General features: G+C 35.1%; 1 protein-coding gene across 1 annotated transcript in view; it reads right to left on the bottom strand.

The window, feature by feature from the left end:
- Nucleotides 1-19773, bottom strand: part of luzp2 (leucine zipper protein 2) — a 173599-nt gene that overhangs the window by 29747 nt on the left and 124079 nt on the right. Inside the window, exons 6-7 of the mRNA XM_032560118.1 lie at nt 13349-13411; nt 1516-1578 (exon numbers count right to left, since the gene is read on the bottom strand). Coding sequence (XP_032416009.1) covers nt 1516-1578; nt 13349-13411 — 126 coding nt within the window. The remainder of the gene's footprint in view (nt 1-1515; nt 1579-13348; nt 13412-19773) is intronic.

The raw sequence follows: 19773 nt of genomic DNA, 5'->3' as shown, positions 1-19773 counted from the left end.
CCATGAGTACTTTCACTCCTTGTTGCTGGCTTCATTGTTCAAGTACACTTCATTCCAGAATACTTTTGGCTCCATTGAAGCATCTGATTGACCAGAGACACCTTTAAAGTGGGCGACATCTTTGCAGCCATATCATGAAACTGTAATGTAACGTAATATAACAGTCCATTAACCCATAAATTAGAATAATAAGTTCTGTTGAGTTCCTTGATCATTCTTATCAGCATGCACTGTGATGTGCTGCAAAATGCTCTTTGATATGGTACAGCAGCTGTCATAACCCATTCAGTTGCTTTCTGGTGGTAGGTTGACTCACATTCCCCCTATGATGTTGATGACATTTACATATCTCAAACTACTCTTTGCCACTTTCTGCTCCTTTGTTGCTCGCTGGGGTTTGGATTTTAGCATATAGGAATTGCAGATGAGGTTTCAGCAACAGGAAGATCAGGTTCAGAAGAATGTGAATCATATCTGTTTGACCTTCCCACATGCGTAAAAGAAATCAGGTCGTACCATCAAACAAGGCTGACTATTTCAATGGAAAAGAAAAAATGCTCAAATTAGTCTCTTGTCTTTACGGATGCAAACCACGTCTTCAGCATAAATACTGAATGTTCGACATTGAGAAATAAAGTTCTTTTACTTGAGTGACTGATCCAGTTTAGAGACAGTGATTTACAAGATCTGACAGCAGGCGAACAAGTCAATACATTCATCATTCACGGAACAAAAGCAGGCCAAAGATCAGAACACCCAGCGACAATAAATTCAGCTTTAGAGCTAATAGTAGAAAATGTAGTCTGCTATCAATTCACCTTTTTTAAAATCACATCTATCTGCATATATTATAACTTTAAAGCATCGAAATGCACATTTATAAGGAGGCATTACAGAACATTTTTTGCAGAAATATGCACTGACATTTTACCACTGCAAACAAGACCGGAAAGGTCAGTCCGTGTACCTGTGAATGCCGATAAATATTACGTGCTCACTCAGATATGAGAACATTTAGTCCTCACAATACAGAAGAGGCAGACAAGTAAGTGAAACTGGCCACCAGTTTTTTTTTTTTAACTTACCGCCGCTCATATTCTGCTAACAAAGGTAGCAGACGCATAATGCATATCTGATTCCTTGAAATAAGGACCTCCCAAGGAAATACAGAAAACCATGGTGTCATATGTAATTTGGGTCAAGAAAATTCTTATTTATGAGCTTACGTAATTCTGTATTATCATCTGTTGTCGAGAATGGTCAACCACAAACCTTGTTTGACTGAAAGGGATGAGCCGTATCATGCAGAGGCAAAATCAGAGAACAAGATTTAGCAGTATGTGGTTTAAGAGACGGCCAATTGACTTTGCAGGCTGCTGTCTGGCTGCAGGCAACTTTGTAATTGCCAGCTGAATTAATTGGAGCGCCGTCTGTGATGGGATCATTTTTTTCCAAGGTAAGTGTTTACCCCTGGTCTGTTACAAAGCCACCCACCCACCTTCAGTTTGAGCTTACCTTAAAAATTAAATCCTTTTTCCCATACCGCAGTTCTTTCAGTTGAGCCTGGATTTTTTTGGACTGCAAGGGAAAGATAAGAAAATAAGTGTTAGCTTATTTAAATAGCAAAACTGGTTTGAGATGTAGCTGGATTCTGCAAGCTGCAGCAGAAGAGTCCTTTGTGAGTGTTCCCTGGGCAAAGCTCTGACTCAAAGAAAGGCCCTACTGAGAGGAAGAAAACATCAAATCTGCCCTTCACTGAACTGCATAGTACACAAAATAATGCAGTCATGCAGTGGCTTCTTGCCCACTGTCTAAGTCTGAATTCTTACTGCCCCCACACATGCGACTGCTGCCGTCGCTACATACTTGCAGGTTTTTACATTGTGACTGGCTCTGGCCCATTATTGGATAGCAACACACATAAACAAAGAGGTTCTTCACTGCCAACTACCCTGAGCATGAACGGTGTCCAGAGCTGACTGACATTCATTCTGCTGTTTCACATCACTGGGCACAACCTAACACAGGGGCTGTCTCTTAGTCATACTGCCATCCTTAAAACTGCTTATTGCATGAACACTGAAAGCCTTTAAATGAAACCCATTGGTTTCTGACAACACCTTATGACACCAAAATATTTGTAAGTTAGGTATGGACTGTAAACTATGGAAGGCTGAGGAGGCAAGTGTGAAAAGAAATTATTTTACACTCTGACCAAAAATGTTCCTTTCCTCACAGGTATAAACCATTTTAACAAGTAAAGAATACTAAAGGAGGGACCATAGGTCTTTTTTTTAAACTTAAAAATCCTTTTTTTTTTTGAGTTGGCCAAACAAATGTAAGATATAAATTGAAAGAAATTGCATCCATTCACAGAAGACCTTCAAAGTTCTAAATCCACTTGAAAACATTTGGGGATGGATGTAAATGAAGATAAAAGAAAACAAAACAACCTTCAGTTGCAGAAGGTGAATGCCCTTTCTGGAGCCATAGCTACGTCATGGAGCAACAGTTCGAGCAGCCTCCTGCAAACACTTAATATAAAGCTTCCTTAAACAGGTTTTTAAAGTAAGCAACAAAAACAGCAGAACTGTTCATTACTGAATTATTTTATTGACATATTTAATTGCCTGTCAGAGGAATTTCTTCTAAAACCATATACTTTTGTTTCATTCTGCATTTCAGAGCTGAGAAAGAGGATTTGAGAAAAATCTATTTGCTTCTTCCAAAAATTAAAAACTAAATTCTACAGAAAATCAGAAAACCTTAAAAACAAAATGAAAGGTAAAACAGATTGGACTTAAAAGATGAAAAAAATAAATAAATGACTGCTTACATTTTAGGGCCAACCAAAGCACAAGTATCTGTTGAGCAAAATGTACCATTTTACCTCAGATCAGCAAGAAGTAACTATTTTATCATTTTAGGCGTGCTACAAAAAAAAAGAAATGCTGAAAAATTATTTGTCTTTTTGTCAGTTCACTGTGTTGTGAAAAGCTCAGTTGCAATGAACCATAGACATCTGCACTGAGTCTTAACTTATAAATCGGGAAGTGTGAATATACTGAGCTTTCTGAATTGTTTTGACTTCTTCTTTACCCTGGAGAATTACAGCAGTATTTTCCTTTATTTTTTGACTAAAATCCTTCACACACGAGGCCTGCATTCTCAACAGTTTTTCTAAAACAGTCAAAATACAGTGACACTGTATTTTGGAGCTAGTTGTAGTTTAACATCTTTCCCAAACTTTTTTTGAGAGAAGGCTCACGAAATGTGTCACTGTGAGTCATCATCCCTGGGAGGTCGATGACAGAGCTGTTAAGTTTCAGCAGTCTGTCCAAAGGACAGACATAAACAGAACACAGTGTGTCTTTTTCTTTTTTCATCCAAAGGGTTTACTGTTTAATAACAATCAATGATAGGCTCTCAAATATGGAGACAGTTGTAGAGTTTAGTAATATCATTCATTTGGGTTGTTTTTGTGAAGCACTTATTGTTGTCTGTTCAGCCACAAGGTAACAGGCTTATTAGGAATTGTTACCATAACATTTCTAGTTTTATGAAGGCACCCACTACAGTTATAGACATCCACGGTAAAGACAATCTCTAAATCTAACCTATTATGCAAGTACATTTGTTTATTAGGCAATACAATTATGACATAACATCAAATATTTTTGTAATCAAATTCACTTCTATTTTAGCTTTTGGCACCTCAATTAACTCAATAACGGTAAAGAAAACATTTTGCATTTAGTAGCTCTTTGAAGGTTGTTAACTTTTAGAGATACTTTTAATTTGACAAACAAGCCTCATTGGGATGTGTACTTTAATTTATTGAATATGACTGCAGCTGTAATAAAACTGTTGTATTAAAGATGTGCTGGTAGTCCTACTCTTACAGGCTGTAAACCAACCTTTTTTAAAGCATGGGTTAATATTATTACATACAATTATATATATATATATATATATATATATACATATATATATATATACACAGTATATATATGTGTCAAGGGTTAATAAAGTATGTATTTAATTGTTTTGATTATTTAGAAATATGTGTCTTTGTTGGAGACCATCCAACCATTCAGGGAAAAGCAAGAATGTAGCTGGAATTCATTAGAAATGAAATTGTAAAAACATTAAAAAAAATTGTAACTGTGGAACTGGACCACATTTATAAAAATCACCCAGTGGAAAACATCAAGAACATGCAAATGTTATTCTGAAAGGTCCTTCAAAGTTTTACAATCAGAAATCTCCTTTACCTAGCAGTTTTAATCAAGCTTAAAATAACTGCTAAAACTTCCCACTTTCTATTTCATGATTTAAAACTTTGCAGATTTCTGAATTGAGTTTATATTTAAATTTAACAAAGGAAAGTCATGTCAGCAAATCTCTGCAAAAATGTTAGAAGGATCTAACAGTTTTATTGTTGATGCACCCTCAGAAAAGCTGTTTTTTTAAAAAGCGTTCTCCAGGATCCACAGTAGAAATTTATGCATTTTCTTTAAGACTATAACGCTTATTTTTTCTGTTGTGTCTCACAAAAATGACCCAATTTTAGTTTGTCTGAAGATGAAAAAGAGAAAAAATGCTGTGAAATGTCCAAAGTACATCCTCCCAGAAGTATTGTGACTTGTCAACATTTATTTTAGAAAACTCCAGTCATGCTCTTTTATGCCTCTAGTTCAAAAGTGGGGTCTTGCTGGGTCTTCTTCCTTGGAGCCCACTTTCATTCAGAAAGCAAAGAGACATTGTTGTTCCTTCATCTTGAAGTTGAGATTGTGTCTTGTTTTGAGGTTTTGTGTGTCTGTTTTCCCACAATTTTAACTATTCACTTGGGAGGCTCTGGATACAGATTTTTCTCTTGTTCAAGGAGATTAAAAACAACAAACTCATAACAGTAAATTCAAAGTGTTTTACATCTAAAGCCAAAATGAAGGCACAAACTTTAATAATAGAACAAAGACCACACAAGCAACAAAAAAGCAGATAAACTGACAACCATTAAAGAATAATCTCAAACAAATTTACTAATGTATTGTGACTCCATGACAACCAATTTCAAATCTGTAGATTGTGGTGCTGAGTTGCAGTGTTGTTTTTTTTCTGCTAATCACAAAAGACTCGAGGTATTTCTTTTACATATTTCTTAGGACCTTCTGTGGGGCTCAGTTCGTCCTACTCATGTGGAGGTCACTATGGGTAACACAGCAAGGTTTTAATGAGGTTGTAAGTATGTTCAATACAATAATTTTAATTTCTAACATGTTACTTAACAACGAAAACAATACTGAATTTGCAACAGAATTTGCTTTTAGGTTACATTGTCCTTAAAAGCTGAAAATAAAGACACTAACTGAAAAGATTGTAGTAACCTTAATGACTACCAGTGCATATTGTTGCCAGATGCTTGCTCATTAAATACACTTTTTGAAATTTGTATCCTATAATAAATTAAATTTCAGAAGATGGTATTATAACAATTAAAGAAGACTACATGTAATTTGACCCAAATATGTTCTGCTTAATAAGGTATGAGTTGGGTTGATTCGACTATACACAATATTCCTATTAGATGTGAACTAGATCAGTTTGCCTTGTTAGTAAATTTTGATTACATTTGTTGTGTATTTGTTCAAAATGGCACAATATTAGCAAATGTTTTCAATCAATCAAAATTTTGAAATGCTTGACACTTAACAATCAGATGGTGTTTACTGAACTCTATTTCTCAATTGTTCTATTTGTAGAATCATCAGGGTTCTTTTTTTATTCCAAGTGACCACACAGAAAATTGGGCAGAAAGAAAAACACAGCAAATGACCGCAATCTGAATCTCAAATTAGGGAAAGAAATCTTCTAGTACCTATTGTGTCTATTGTTGGAATGCATTACCAAAGAAAATCTTTCAGTGGTGGAAATATTGGTGAATATTGTGACAAAGACATTACTTGTGGCATAAGCCTATTTTTGTGTTTCCTCTTTTTCTCATCTGTGCCTCTATTGCTCTGGGACCTTTATTATTTTGAGCATTGTCATTTGTGTCCATAGTGAGCACCTGCTTCCATGAAACTGTCCAACTGAGTAAATATAATGTGTTGGCATGTAAAATGCAACTGTAGCAGCGTGTGAACTATTTGAAATACATTTGAATTGTTCAGGTTATTTATATATGTTCCATTTAACAGAATCTATGGTTTCCAAAAGTTGTTTTTTTTTCTGTACCTTTCATGATGCAGTACCCAGGAGATGTGGGCCTTATAAAGCTGACAGTAATTATTTCTAACATGAATGGCTGGAAAATAATTACTGTCAGCAGGATTTTACATTGTTTAAACTCCATCTTTTAGAAGTAAATGTGTTATGTTTCACTTTCCTCCAGTGAAAGCAGCGAGGTATGTTTGTTTGTATTTCATTTGTGTTACAAGCCTGTGTTCTTCATGTGAATATTTTTTCTTGTGTGTTTTTTATTTTATTTTCAAGGTCATCCAGAAGACCCATTGCATCTGTAATAAAGGGAGATGTAGAAATATTAAAAACTAAAAATCAACTATCAATGCTATGTTAAATTTTGTTCTTGAGGTTTGGGTCTGCTACAGAAAGTTTATTATACTTGGATTATATTGACCAACAATTACTGCTGTCTAAACAGACCTTTGTAAGATTAATATTGCAAACACTTATATGACAATGCTAGTATACAATATATTGTGCAGTTCAATTATCCAGTAAATTTGTTGTTCCTTTTATCTACAAACAACTGTGTTTCATTAGCATAAAATGTAGCTTTTTCCCCCAATACACTTTCTAGAAAGAACTGATTTCTCTTATATGAGTTTGTTTTACCATAAATTGTCCCTGTGGAACAACACAAACAATCCCCATGACAAATAGATCCAAAGGTGACAGCACACAAATTGCCAGTGGTACTTAAGCAAAAATGCAGTTATCCCCAAAATTTGTAAATGCAACAGGAGTGCAGTATGGTGATAGACCTGCACAGTCTAGCAGTGGGTTGCTGATGGCTAAATGCTCACAGACTCAACTATTATACTTCAATCATTTCTGTCAGAGTAATTTGATTTATTCAATATGAATAGTGAATGAGGTAGACGACTACAGCCATACATTTATATTAACCATAGATTCAGCCTTTGTACACTCCCTGCGGACGGACAAATTGCATTGCAGGATATATCATACAGCAGTGAATGCACATCTTCCAAACAACATACTATCAAAGCTGCCAAACATCAAACAAACCATTGAAAGATCTTACTTTGATTTTTCTTTCCTGAAAGAGGCCTGGGGCATCCTAATGTTACATGGCATTTAACATTATCACTTATCATCATGTTGGTCCCTCCTGGAAGGCTTAGTAAATCTGCAATTGGCTTAAACTTGAAAGTGTAAAGACACACACAAAAACCCTACTTAAGACATAAATGGGGTAATGTGATTGATATAGATGCTTATCCATTTGAGTTATTAAATCAAAAGCAGAAAATGGCTGCACTATCCACTTATAATTGCACATTTTAATAATTCCTTTCAGCCACGTTGCTAAGTGTCAGAAATCAAATAGCTGTTAGTCTGAAAAAAAACATACAGTAGATGTTTGTCCGTTTACCTATAAATATACTGATAAATTACATTATTGACAAATTAATTTATTTAAACTTTTAAAACTTATGATAGATTCATTACTCACCGAGTGATTTTTAAAATTATTATTCTGATTTATATCTAATAAAATGTCAGCCATTTAAAAAAAAAAAAACATTTAAAAATAAGTTAGTTAAATGAATGTTTAATACAAAAATGTTATGTCTCATGAGCAATACTACTGACATGATTCCTTTACAAGACTTGAACCATGACTGGAATCAGTGCCACAAAAACCACCAAACATAAATATTTGAGCTGTAAATGTCTCGTTCCTTATATTAACTACTAAACCAAAAAATTATCTTGTGTTGGCAAAGCAGAAGCGAAACTGGATAGTTGCTCAGTGGTCCAAATGAATTGTTTTAAATGAAAGTAAAGAGAAAAGAAGGACACAGATTTAGCATTTCAACTATTATCCCAGGGCCTAGAAGATATGTAGATGGCACACAATCCAAGCTGCTTGCGGAACAAATGTTAATCTTCATGATACATTAGTTTTACTTATTGCATTGAATAACTAAAATCAGTTAATGTTTACTGTTATTCAATCATACTGAGATGTTTAATGAAATAATTTGTTTTCTGTCAATTGCTTGACAAACAAAAAGTAGTTTGTAAAGACCTTTCTGTCTCTCTGACTGTTATTCACCTACTCTTTTTAATAAAGGTGCTTGGAGCATTTGTTAAAATAAAGTTGTGGTACTGGAGAAATTTTCTTCAAAGCTCATTAATTGTCCCAATATCTACAATGATAATGACATGCAGCTTCATTCAAAAAGCCCTGCAGAATTAATTACACAAGGCCATTCACCTTGAAATGTGTCATTACATGAAATCTTCCTAAATCTGCAGTTTTTATATTTTAGCCCTCTTTGTAATTTGTTTAAGTAAGTGCTATTGGATGGCTGGATGAATAGCTGGATGGATGGAAGGATGGATGGACAGATGGATGGATGGTTTCCATGGATGCTTCAGTTAAATCCTGATGCATGAATTCAACATAATTTCAGTGATAACAGCTCTTACACTGAAGTGTGAAAACATCATTCTTCAACATCATGACTGCGCAGCAACACCATAAATTTGACAGAGGAGGGAAAGGGGTGATAAATTCATGCAGATGTGAAACAGATTAAAGGGCATCTCAAATGCCATTTATCTCCCTCCTTTAGCAAATGGTTCTAACTTTGACACTGAATCAAGGTTCCTCAGCTATCAGATGTTTCCCTTGAGCGCATCAGCAGCATTTTGATATGTTCTGTGACATTTACATAATGAACTGATAAAACGTAAAATAGTCAGAAATGTATAGCAGGTGGTGCTGAATATCCTTCAAGGTTTTCTTTCCAGTTTGAATAAAGGAGCAGGATTTGTGGTTTTATGTGATTGCTAAAGTGAAATAACTGATTCAGGTATTTGTGAGTGGCTTTCTTCATTGTGTCTAATTTTGAATTTGGCAAGAGTTCTTTCTGACTTTGAGTCAAGAGATTATCTTTGAATACCATCAATTCCTCTACTTTGGTTTCAAAACTATTCATGAGTAATATATCAATTAAGTATCAGGTTAGTGCCAACACATTCATAAATAATCTTTCCTTTTGAGAAATAAGCACTGCTCAAATGTTCACAACTTTAGAACAACACTTTGTTTAAGAACCTTTTTTAAATAACACCATTTTGTCTGGTATAAGTCTATCACCATCCCAAAACCTGGCTTGGAAATATTAATACATTTTGTCCACAGCCTTCTTCGTGTGATCCAACAGGTTTTGTGTCTTTTTTACTTTTTTGGTTAGGTCATTCTAAGAATTTAATCTATTTCCCATTAAGACATTTATCTGATGAGTTGGATGTATGAATCTGAAAACAAAATATCTAACCTAATAAAGAATAGTTTATTATTTTACCAGTCTTGAAAAATAACCTCAGTTCCATTTAAAGAAAATAAAACAAAACATATGATTTTGCCACCATGAGGTTTTCTGATAATTATGATGCCCAGGCTTGTTTTTGTGGCAGACATACAGTACAGATCTGTACTCAGAAGGTGTGTCCAAACTTTTGGTCTGTATTGAGTACAGACCAAACGTTTGGACACAACTGTGTGTCCAAACGTTTGGTCTGTACTGTACATGATGGAGTGGGAAAACTAAAGAACATCCCATGATGAGCATTTTATTAGATTCACTGTATTTGGTTAAATGTGTAAACTCAACTGGACATCATACTTAATGAACATTTTAATGTTTCATTATTTCACTTCTGCAGGAGATGTGTCACATTAAAGCCGGAGAAAGGTTTGAAATGATTTATCAAGTGTTATGTTTTAGCTCACATTGTGTTTGTTGTTGTTGTTTCTATTAGGTGAATGGGTGAGTAAAAGGTTTATCCATGTCCAAAGGACGACTCTCAATTCTTGGAGCTGCACTTGAAGTCTTTGCATCACTTTAAGGATTTTCTTCTTCTTTGCTTTCATTTTTTTTCATTATTTGAATTGATTAACTCAGAATTATTAATGCCTTGAGAATATTCTAATTTAAAATTAATTTAAAATATAAACACTTAGCACCTAGACGATAATGTATTCAATGAATATAATAAACATGTAGAAGTGGCACTATGAACAGATGGTACATAGTCAAAGTGTGGGGTTTTCGTAGGTGTAGCTCCTTGAACAGCTTAAACAGACAAACTTGAGGCAAAAAAGGTGCTGCTTGTAATTACCTTTAGCAATTGTTTTTCAGGCTCAGAGACCATCTCTTTCTGTCAGTCTGTGGTAATTACAGTGTGATTACAGGTTCAGTCGGTAACCCTTTCCCTTAAAACATAAATAACTTTCTAGGATTAAAGTCGAAGCATGGAACAATTTCCTCTCACTGATTTACTTCAAAAGCCAAAGTCTGGTAAGGGAATTGAAGACAGTGACCTCCATCTACCTGTTTTCAGGAAAAGTCTGCAAGCTATTTGCTGGCTTAAAGACCTTAAAGTCCAGCAACCGTGACTAGAGTTCTTTTGACAATAATCAGAAAAATTCAGAGTAATTTTTCTTCATGAGTTCAGCTGAATAGAAATGATTTGTATTAGGTACAAGGAAAAGTTATCCCTTTTTCAACCATTTGCCTAAAAAAACGTTGGCTCAGTAAATAATGACCCGCAGATTCAATCAGAACCTTTTCGTTGCCTTTTTACTCTTTCCAACACATGAAGAGTTCCAATCAGCCGGGCTGCTTCTCAAAATGTGCCATCATCTTCTCAGGGTTTGAATATGTGATGATAGCAAAGATAAGCTATCGCTGGCAACATGTCAGCGAGTTCAGCTTGAAGATTTTTGAGGGAAAGAGGCCAGAATTTTTAACTCCAATTTTCTGTGTCTCAGTGGGAGTGTGGGAGCAACCTTAGCTTTGGAGCTGACTTCAGAGCTGATGAAAAGCTCCTCAACATCAAAAGCTCCCAAACTCAGTGTTCTCTTTGAGGGCTTTAGATATCTAACTTCACGTGGTGTTGACTACTCAGATTAGTCCATTATTGCTGATGCAGTTAAAGCCTAAGGGGGAGTTTCCAGTAATACAATTCCCAAAGTAATACTGAAGCATGACCCAAAATTAATTATCCCCTCAAATTCCTTAATGCTGTGAGATGTGAGTGCCACGATGGGGAATTGTAAATAATGAAAACATTTTTAACTCTAGAGCAAGAGTTATTAAAAATATACCAGAAACCTATAAAGTTTCATTTAATCACCACAGAAAAGTTTACTTTTTTCTCTCCAAGTTACCAAGTTTATTATGAGTAACTAAAAGTCCAGCAACAATTTTCTTGTCATAATTTTTGATGTGTTTATTCAAGTACAAACGATTTAAATGAGTAGACAATGAATGAATGGAGAGACACCATTCTTTGTAAAAGTTTTAGGATCCCTTGAATACGTTTCTCTTTTTTTCATGTAATCCTAAAATATATTTTTCAGACTATTGCTTTCAATGTTTTTTTTTCATAAAGAAAAATCTGAAAAGTGGGACATGCATTCATATTTAACCGCTTTTACTCTTTTGCCCCTAGATACAATTAATTGCAGCTAAACTCCTTCAAAGTTCACTTATTTAGTAAACGAAGTCCAACTGTGTGAAATGTATTCCTTGATAAACATGAAAGAAAGTGTTCTGGTCAGACCAAAACTGAACATTTAGCCTACATGTAAAAAGGAATATGATGGCTTAGGTCAATTCATATTCAAATTTGAGTATGATCTAATTAAAGTCCAGTCAAGAGTTGAAAACTTGTGTTTGCAGAAGCTCGCTGAGCTTGAACTATTTTACAATTAAAGATGGGTAAAATCTTTTATGTATAGATGCACATTTGGTAGAGATCTACTCAAAACTGTAATTGCAGTAAAAAGTTCTTTTATAAAGTATCACATCAGCCTTTCCAAAGGTAGATATCTGGAGGGCTCTCATTATTTATGAGCTTTCTTTTTGCACACTAAAATCAGCAAACTGGTCACAATAAAAATTCGCTCAAACTTAGATTTCACTTCAGAGGTCTGACCTAGAGTCTCTCTGTTACAATAACAGTTATCAAGCTGCCCACATTATCGCTGTAAAAAATTTAAATAATTCCATAAACCCTACAAGAAAAGGTCGAGAGTTTCAACGAAACGACCACATATCTATAAATGCTGCGATTACACAGCAAAAATCAGCTGTGATGTGAGCATGTCATCAGGATGCCTGCCAGACCCGCTGTCTTGTACAAGACTTCACGGCTAAATTACAGCATAAGCTTCGGTCAGCAGGAAGGTAAAAGGCAGCAGTCAAAAGCTCAAGGCTTCAACGAGGATGTGAACTCCTTGGACTGTGCTGACTATGGCAACTGGCAGCAGAGTCGAAGCACGAAGAGATGAAAAGTGACAGCGAAAATGACACAGACGAACCTCACTCAAAGCTGCTCTCGCTGCAACTATAGCTCCTCAGATTGCACTGCACAGCAATCAAATGGCTGACAGTTAGTACAAGTTGCTCTGAAATTCACTAGACAGGCAAAACCAAGCAAGTTTATGTCCATGTCTGAACTCTAGATGAATGTATAAGTGACAGATAGAAAGAACAGAGTTAAGAGCTGTAGCACTTGCTGAGATCGCCTGGAAAAAAGACTGCAGATGCAAACAAGTACAAATTGTTATGAGAGACTAATTCACAAACTATTGTTAAAAGTTACATTGTAAATGGTCTGCAATTTGAACCTAACTTCAACTGTTATGAACATTCCTTCCTGAAAATGTGATTATAACAAATCTTAATTTTAGCCGCTATGCTGTCAATACATAATGTTCACACTTAATATCGGAGGGTGGCAAGTCAACAAAAAGTATACAGATAAAAAACTTTAAATCTTTTCTCAAGTTTATTCAAACAATAACATACCCAAGGCTGAGTAGAACCTCAAAACAAATTCACCAAAAACAGATTTTTCTAATTTGTTTTGTGTATTTCTTTTGTTTAAATATTTTAAGCTTAAGTTTGGCGAATTTTTAAGCTGTTATCTGTTTTGTTGTATTGTTTGCTTACAAGTCCTGATCATAATCTCTTTTGAATTCCTCCAAGTCTGTTATCAGAAACAATAATATGGAGCTCAGAAATTACTGCCTTTGTAAAACAGAAAAAGCCCTTACCTCTTCAGCATATGCATCGCAAAGTTTGTTTCCAGAGAGTAGTTTATTTTTTAGGCTCTTGTTCTGAAAAACAGAAAAGAAAAAAATGGCATTAACTTCTGGACAGTATGTTCTTTTAGCTTCCTTTTATTTAGCTTACAAAAGCACTTTGACTCAGTGTGCTACCATTTGTCCAGACCCACATTTTGCTGCAAAGGAACTTTGGCAGCAAGTGCTTGGTTAGTCCTCATTTCCAGGCAAGACCAAAGAGCAGTCACAGATGCAATTGTTTAAAGGATTCACAGATATAAAAGCTTTTGAAAGGAGAAAGGTGTAGTTCAGGGTTTCACCCTAGTTCAACCTAGAATTAAAATCATTTGCAAACCAGAGGACAGATGAAAGGTGTGAGTTTGAATATTAAAATCTTGCGGTATCACATAGATGCACTAGAGCAAATTGCAAAAGATTTGTTTCAAATATGAATAATTCTTTGTAAATCTCTGTAAACTTAAATAACTCATAAACATGTTGAACCTTTTAATTCTATCCACCACTATGCAATGTGTAATTCACAACAAAAGAATGCAACCCAAATTTTTAAAAATGTGACTCTTTACTGTTTTAAATGTGTTATTTTCTCACTTGAAATCATAGTACAACAAAAATAATTCATAGTTAAGTCAGGAAAGACCCAGATTTTTTAACAGGAAGGTCACATGTCAAGACAGCAGAGAATTCTGGCCACAGGCTTGATGTGAGATGACACGCCACTAAGATCTTTTTCTCTGAAGTCGGTCTGAAAAGATCCGCTCCACAGTCTTTAAGGGGGAAATTTGCAAATGACACAGCTGGGAGAGAGCATGCTGAGGCAGAAGAAAATAAAGCCTGAAAGTGATAAGAGCAATTTAAGAGGAATGGAATTTTCCTTTATAATTGGCAATGATCTGTTAGTATGAGTTTTGCTTAAGTAACTTAATGCTTAGCCTAAAACACATTCAGATCTTGAGATGACCCAATAAAACAGCACAATCAGCCATGACAAAAACTTCACCAGGGTATATGGGGAACTAAAATTGGACTGTTCCCAGCATCTGCTTTAGTCTTTTAGACGGTATCTGTTGTGATTTAAAACTGAACTGACTATACCTCAGAGATGTTAGGAATGAATGCTGCTTGGTAAAAACTGCATAATTCAGGAAATATGACACATTATACAATGTAAATACAAGCTTTACATTTGTTCATTTTTTCTTTAGTCTGCGGATACAAAACAGCGGTATAAAATCACAGTATCTGCATGCTTTCATAATTTTGATGTTTTGTAAAGCTTTGATGTTTTTGGATGCTCGGTTACTCTTCTCTTTCTCTTAGTTAAAGCTGAATAAATGTACATATGGATGTCTCTGTAGTGTTTCTGTAAATCCTCTAATTACCTTCTAGTTAAAGCCCTTTGTAGAAAAATATGGGGCAAAAGATGTTGGAAGCTCTTTTGTTGTTTAATTCAGCTCTATTCATTTTAATGTAGTCTTTCTGTATGGTGTGAAATCATAGCACATCATATCAATTCAGTTTATATACATAACTTTACATTACGTATATGAACTGAATCTGTGCCTTCAGTTTATGTATATAAACTGTGTCAATCATACAGACTGTCTGTATGATCCAGTCTGTATGATTGACTGAATCATACATACTGTCAATTACAAGTATTCCCATTTGATTCTAGCTATAAAGCACTTCATTCAAGTTCACTTTATTATGTCAATATGGAAAACATTGGGAAATCCAGCTGATTGCATAGAGTTGCTGATTTTGCAACAATCACTCCACCTGAACAAAAATATAACAGTGGACTGCTGTTTCCATCAAGTCATTAATTTTGCAGCAATATTATACTGGACCTTTATATTTTGATAATGGAGATGAGAAATAGGTTAGATTCATATACTGTCTGTTCATTGTTTCTAAATTATCATGTCTAATGTTTGCCAGCCTCATGCCAGCTTTTGGGTCCTCCTCAACAACATACAAGAGATTTAGCATATGTGTTTCAGAACTTTGGATCTTTTTCTCGCTTAAGTGAAAGGGGTGTGAATAAAAACAGGATGTTAAGATGGCATCTACACACATACATAAAAAAACACTCAAGAGATTTTTAAATGTTTGGGTGAGGATAAAGACATCAAATAGAGCCTTTTCATACAAAGGTGAGTTGGATAGACATGCGATTGTGTTTTTGAAACCACAGGGAAAAAAATGTTAAAAGAGATCAATTTGCCCCTAGAAATGCATGTTTGACTGATGTGTTTTAAAGCTGTATACCACATGGACACAGCTACTCTGACATAAAATGAACAGTCAGAATCAGACATCTCGATGAAACATATGCAGTAAAAATATTCTGTTGGTGGGGAAAGAGTCTAGAGATAGAGAAATAAATAAGTCACAGTTCCCAACAAAGATGAAACAGTCCAGTGGCGCTGTATTTGCACACACTCCTCACCAATATGTGGACAGATTTTTGGAAATATTAACAAGCTTCTGGAAAAAAAGTCTAGCTTTATCAATGTTAGGCCATATTTTTTGAAGCTGTCATGCATATTGCACGTGACAATTTTGGAATACTTTATCACAACTACACACATACGGTGTACCAGACTCCTCAATAAACACACTAGAGGCGCACTGAGCTGAGGTAATGAGCTGCATTGGCAGCTGTTTTGTGATTCAGTGAGGCAAAACTGCTCAAGCATCACTTCCACACAGGACTACCTTCTATCGTCCCTACAGTGGGACCACCATCTGAGGACATGTGGAACTGGCAACTATCGTAAAATGTGAGATAGCTTAGCCTCAGGACATACCGAGAGTGAAAATTAGATCTTTTGGAATCAGAAAGTCAAAGAGCATTATGCAAAATGAAACACACTGAGCTGCATGTGTCATAACGTGTTATTCTTTCAGCATTGCCATCCTCTGGATCTAAAAGATTTGGGTACTGCTTGCTAATTCATTTATTTTCTCTGCTATCTTTATCTACTTCAGGGAAACTGTGGGGTGGCGGTGGGATGTGTGTGCATATGTGTGAAACATATCCCATCTGTCATCGGGTGAAAAGCAGAATATATAGTGAACAGAAAGCCACTAGGTCACAAGACCGAGATAGAAGCACATGAGACAACTTATTTACGTGCATTCAAAGATTAACCTAGAATCACAATTTATATGCATGAATTTGGATTGTGATAGAAAAATAGAGTAAAGACATGAACTCAATCAATAAATAAGGGTCTTGCCAAAATATTGACTTGCAAATTATTGTGCACAAACCTTTAAAAATGAGCATTCTCATGAATAGTGTTAACTTTTTGGAGACATTTTGGGAACTTGGAAATGCTTGTTTTACATGACAAAGTTAATTTATGGGAAAAGGGCACCTTTAACGTGAGAGACTTCAATGTGGGAAAGTTTTAGCATGAGTGTGGTTCAGGTTGTCAGATACACAATATTTCTGTGGGGACTGGTTACTGATAATGCATGCTTTGCTTCTCCTTTTAAAGTCCTCATTTAAACTTCTCATAAAACAACAGCTCATACCACTGGCCATCAAATCTTCCTAGATTATGCCAAGATGTTATTGTGTAGGAGCTTGATGCAGGCAAGAATTTAGACCAGTTGTGGATTTGGAGGTACAGCACAAAAAAGCAGAGGAATGAAGCCACAGCTAAATAAATTCTGTCACTTCTAACATGTCTCTCCAACAGGCAAATGTAGTCATGTTGACAGTGCAGAAAGTTTATTGCTTTATGTGACAGACAGTTTTATCAAGAATTGTCACAATTGAAGAATTGTGACATTTATTAAAGAGGAATACCAACCATGTAGTGCTTAAAGGGTGGCTGAAATCAAAAATGTAGATCAAATAGGATAACTTTAAAGGAGAGGGGTGTTATGCAGAATTTATTATTTTGAGCTGCATATTATGTTCTAATACTATTCTCCCATAAAAACATACAGAAAAATTGCTTTGATTCTTTCAAGCATGCATGTTTGAAATATTCTTGAATTTCTGGTTCACTCTAGCAGTGCAGCACTAAATGCCCTTTGATAGTCATGTAGTGTGTTATGTTATACATAACTTATTATCCCCATCCTATGTTGGGAATTACTGATCTTACCACTAAACACAAGGGTAAGTGAATTTAGTGTTCTATACTGATCTTTGCAGTCAGATTTCACAGTGCTCAACACTCATCAGTGTAGGGTCCTTTCACCCTTAGTGTAAAGTGTGAGAAAGTAACTCTTCAACAAACAGGTTTTTCATTTAATCTCAGTCAAGTTGTTCTGCTATTCACACCACTGAGTGTGAAAGTCACACGCATAATAAATTAATACATTTATCATTTACATATTAAATATCCCTTCAAAGCTGTTTCCTCACAAATGTAGAGAGTTTTAAAATATAAAGTCCATGTGATGCTAATATTTCTATTTCAGCAGTCAAATTCATACTATTGATGGCATGAACCTTGGTTGACATCACTTATAAGTGCCACAAGCGAGGCCTTGTTGTCACAACACATTTTCTCTTAAAATGTCAAAGAGACAGGAAACAAGCCTTTATCAAGATGTTTCTTTTGGGTTAGCATGCATTAGCATACTATGAAAATATGCCTTCATTATTCATGTCAATTAAAGCCACATTAAACACTGAAAATGTTGTCAATGTTTGTGTAGGACTGTCAAGCAAAACTTTTCCTTTTAAATGACAGATATTAGCTAGTCTGCTTAAACATTACTGTCAAGAAAACAATAGTCGGAAAAAATATTATTTAACCAGACCTAGGAATCTTAAGCTGTTTACATCATGAAGTACAGCTGAAAATTCTGGAAACAATAAAAACAGTAATCTAACTGTGAAAACCTGAGTTATTCTGAGAAGTACATAGTGACATTCTTAAGTCTGTGCAGAAACATTTCCTGGGCTATGTTGAAGGACCATAAGCACACTTATCATGCTAAGGCAAAAGAGAGAATGCAGATCAACAAAACATGTCATTTGTATAAATTATGGTCAAATGTTTAATTCACAAAATCCTATGTGCTCCTTGCTAGTGTTTATTAGTGTCAGTGAGCAAAACAGTTGTGATGCCGGTGCAAGTGCTTTGGAGTGAGAGGTGAAAATGCTGGCATGCAATAAAATGGATGCACGACCAATGGTTGTCTTGTAAGCAGTAAAGATACATTTTATGGGGCCTGGGCATCTCAGTTGTTTTTCAAGCTTTACTTCCTAAAGAGGATGACTGTATTGCTCTTTTTCAGAGTTCTCAAAATGTTGATTTCATGTACTATGCTCCTTTCTAATCTTTTTTAATACTTCTCATCAGTTGCAAAACAAAACCAAAACATTTTTTGCTTAAAATCCAGCAATAATTTTGGCTCACACAGATCCGACAATTATTAATCTATTATGACTGACTGCTTCTCTAATCAATGCCCTCTTTGCCCAGTTTGTAAGTTCAGATGGAAGACCATAGATTTGCAGTTGTGCAAAGGTCTGTGCATTTGTTTTTAGAAAAGTTGTGGTTTATCAAGTTTTTAAAACATCCACAATTGCTGCACAAGCCTGCTTTAAACATATCCACAACTTTAAGGTTGATCTTTCTGGTGTGTTCCCAAGTCTTTGCAGTGAGACTTTCACAGGACAGCTATTTAGACACTGATAATGAATTCCAAGCTTGTGGACTGTGTAACAAATACTTGCCTTACAATTTATTAATGTTATCAAATACTATGGGGTATTTTTGAGATCTTTATTTGTAAATAAATAAATAAGGCTAACCATTTCTCATTTTTCCACCTAATACTTAAGGGTAACTTTGTTTTGACCCGTCACTTAAAATCCCAACACATCTCAGTTTGTAGTTGTAAAACACTGTGCATTACTATTATATGCCTTTTTCAAACCACTTGCTACTTGATATCTTTATGGAAAAAGGTTTCCCTCAAGTGAAGAAAAAGGTCTTCTAAAGTTCACAAAATGATTTTAACATTTACATTTAAAATGGGTTTTCTTTATGCATGCTAATAAAACGTGCTACTGTGAAGCGACATCTGCTATGAGAAAACTAACAATGTGACATCTTTTACTGATAAACCTCATGTAATGTACTGTCCATCCTCACAATTTACATTAAATAAACAATATGTTTATCTAATTTTCACAGCCATATATTTGTGTATGAGTAAAGAGATAAGGAATCATGTTCCAAAGAGTTGGGGAAAAAATCTATATGTACTGGTTCTGACATCTAAATAAATGATATAGAGCTATTATTGTTATGCTTTTGATATGTAAAAATGGTGAGAATGACCTTATCCTTCACACTTTGAAAGCCAGTAAGAGTAATAATTAAGAGCAGAGAGATCGAAAGTTGGATGAG

This window comes from Xiphophorus hellerii, chromosome 4 (genome assembly GCF_003331165.1).
Source record: "Xiphophorus hellerii strain 12219 chromosome 4, Xiphophorus_hellerii-4.1, whole genome shotgun sequence".
In the NCBI taxonomy this organism is placed as follows: domain Eukaryota; kingdom Metazoa; phylum Chordata; class Actinopteri; order Cyprinodontiformes; family Poeciliidae; genus Xiphophorus; species Xiphophorus hellerii.
Note: the sequence above shows the minus strand (reverse complement) of the source record. Positions and strands in the feature narration are given on the sequence as shown.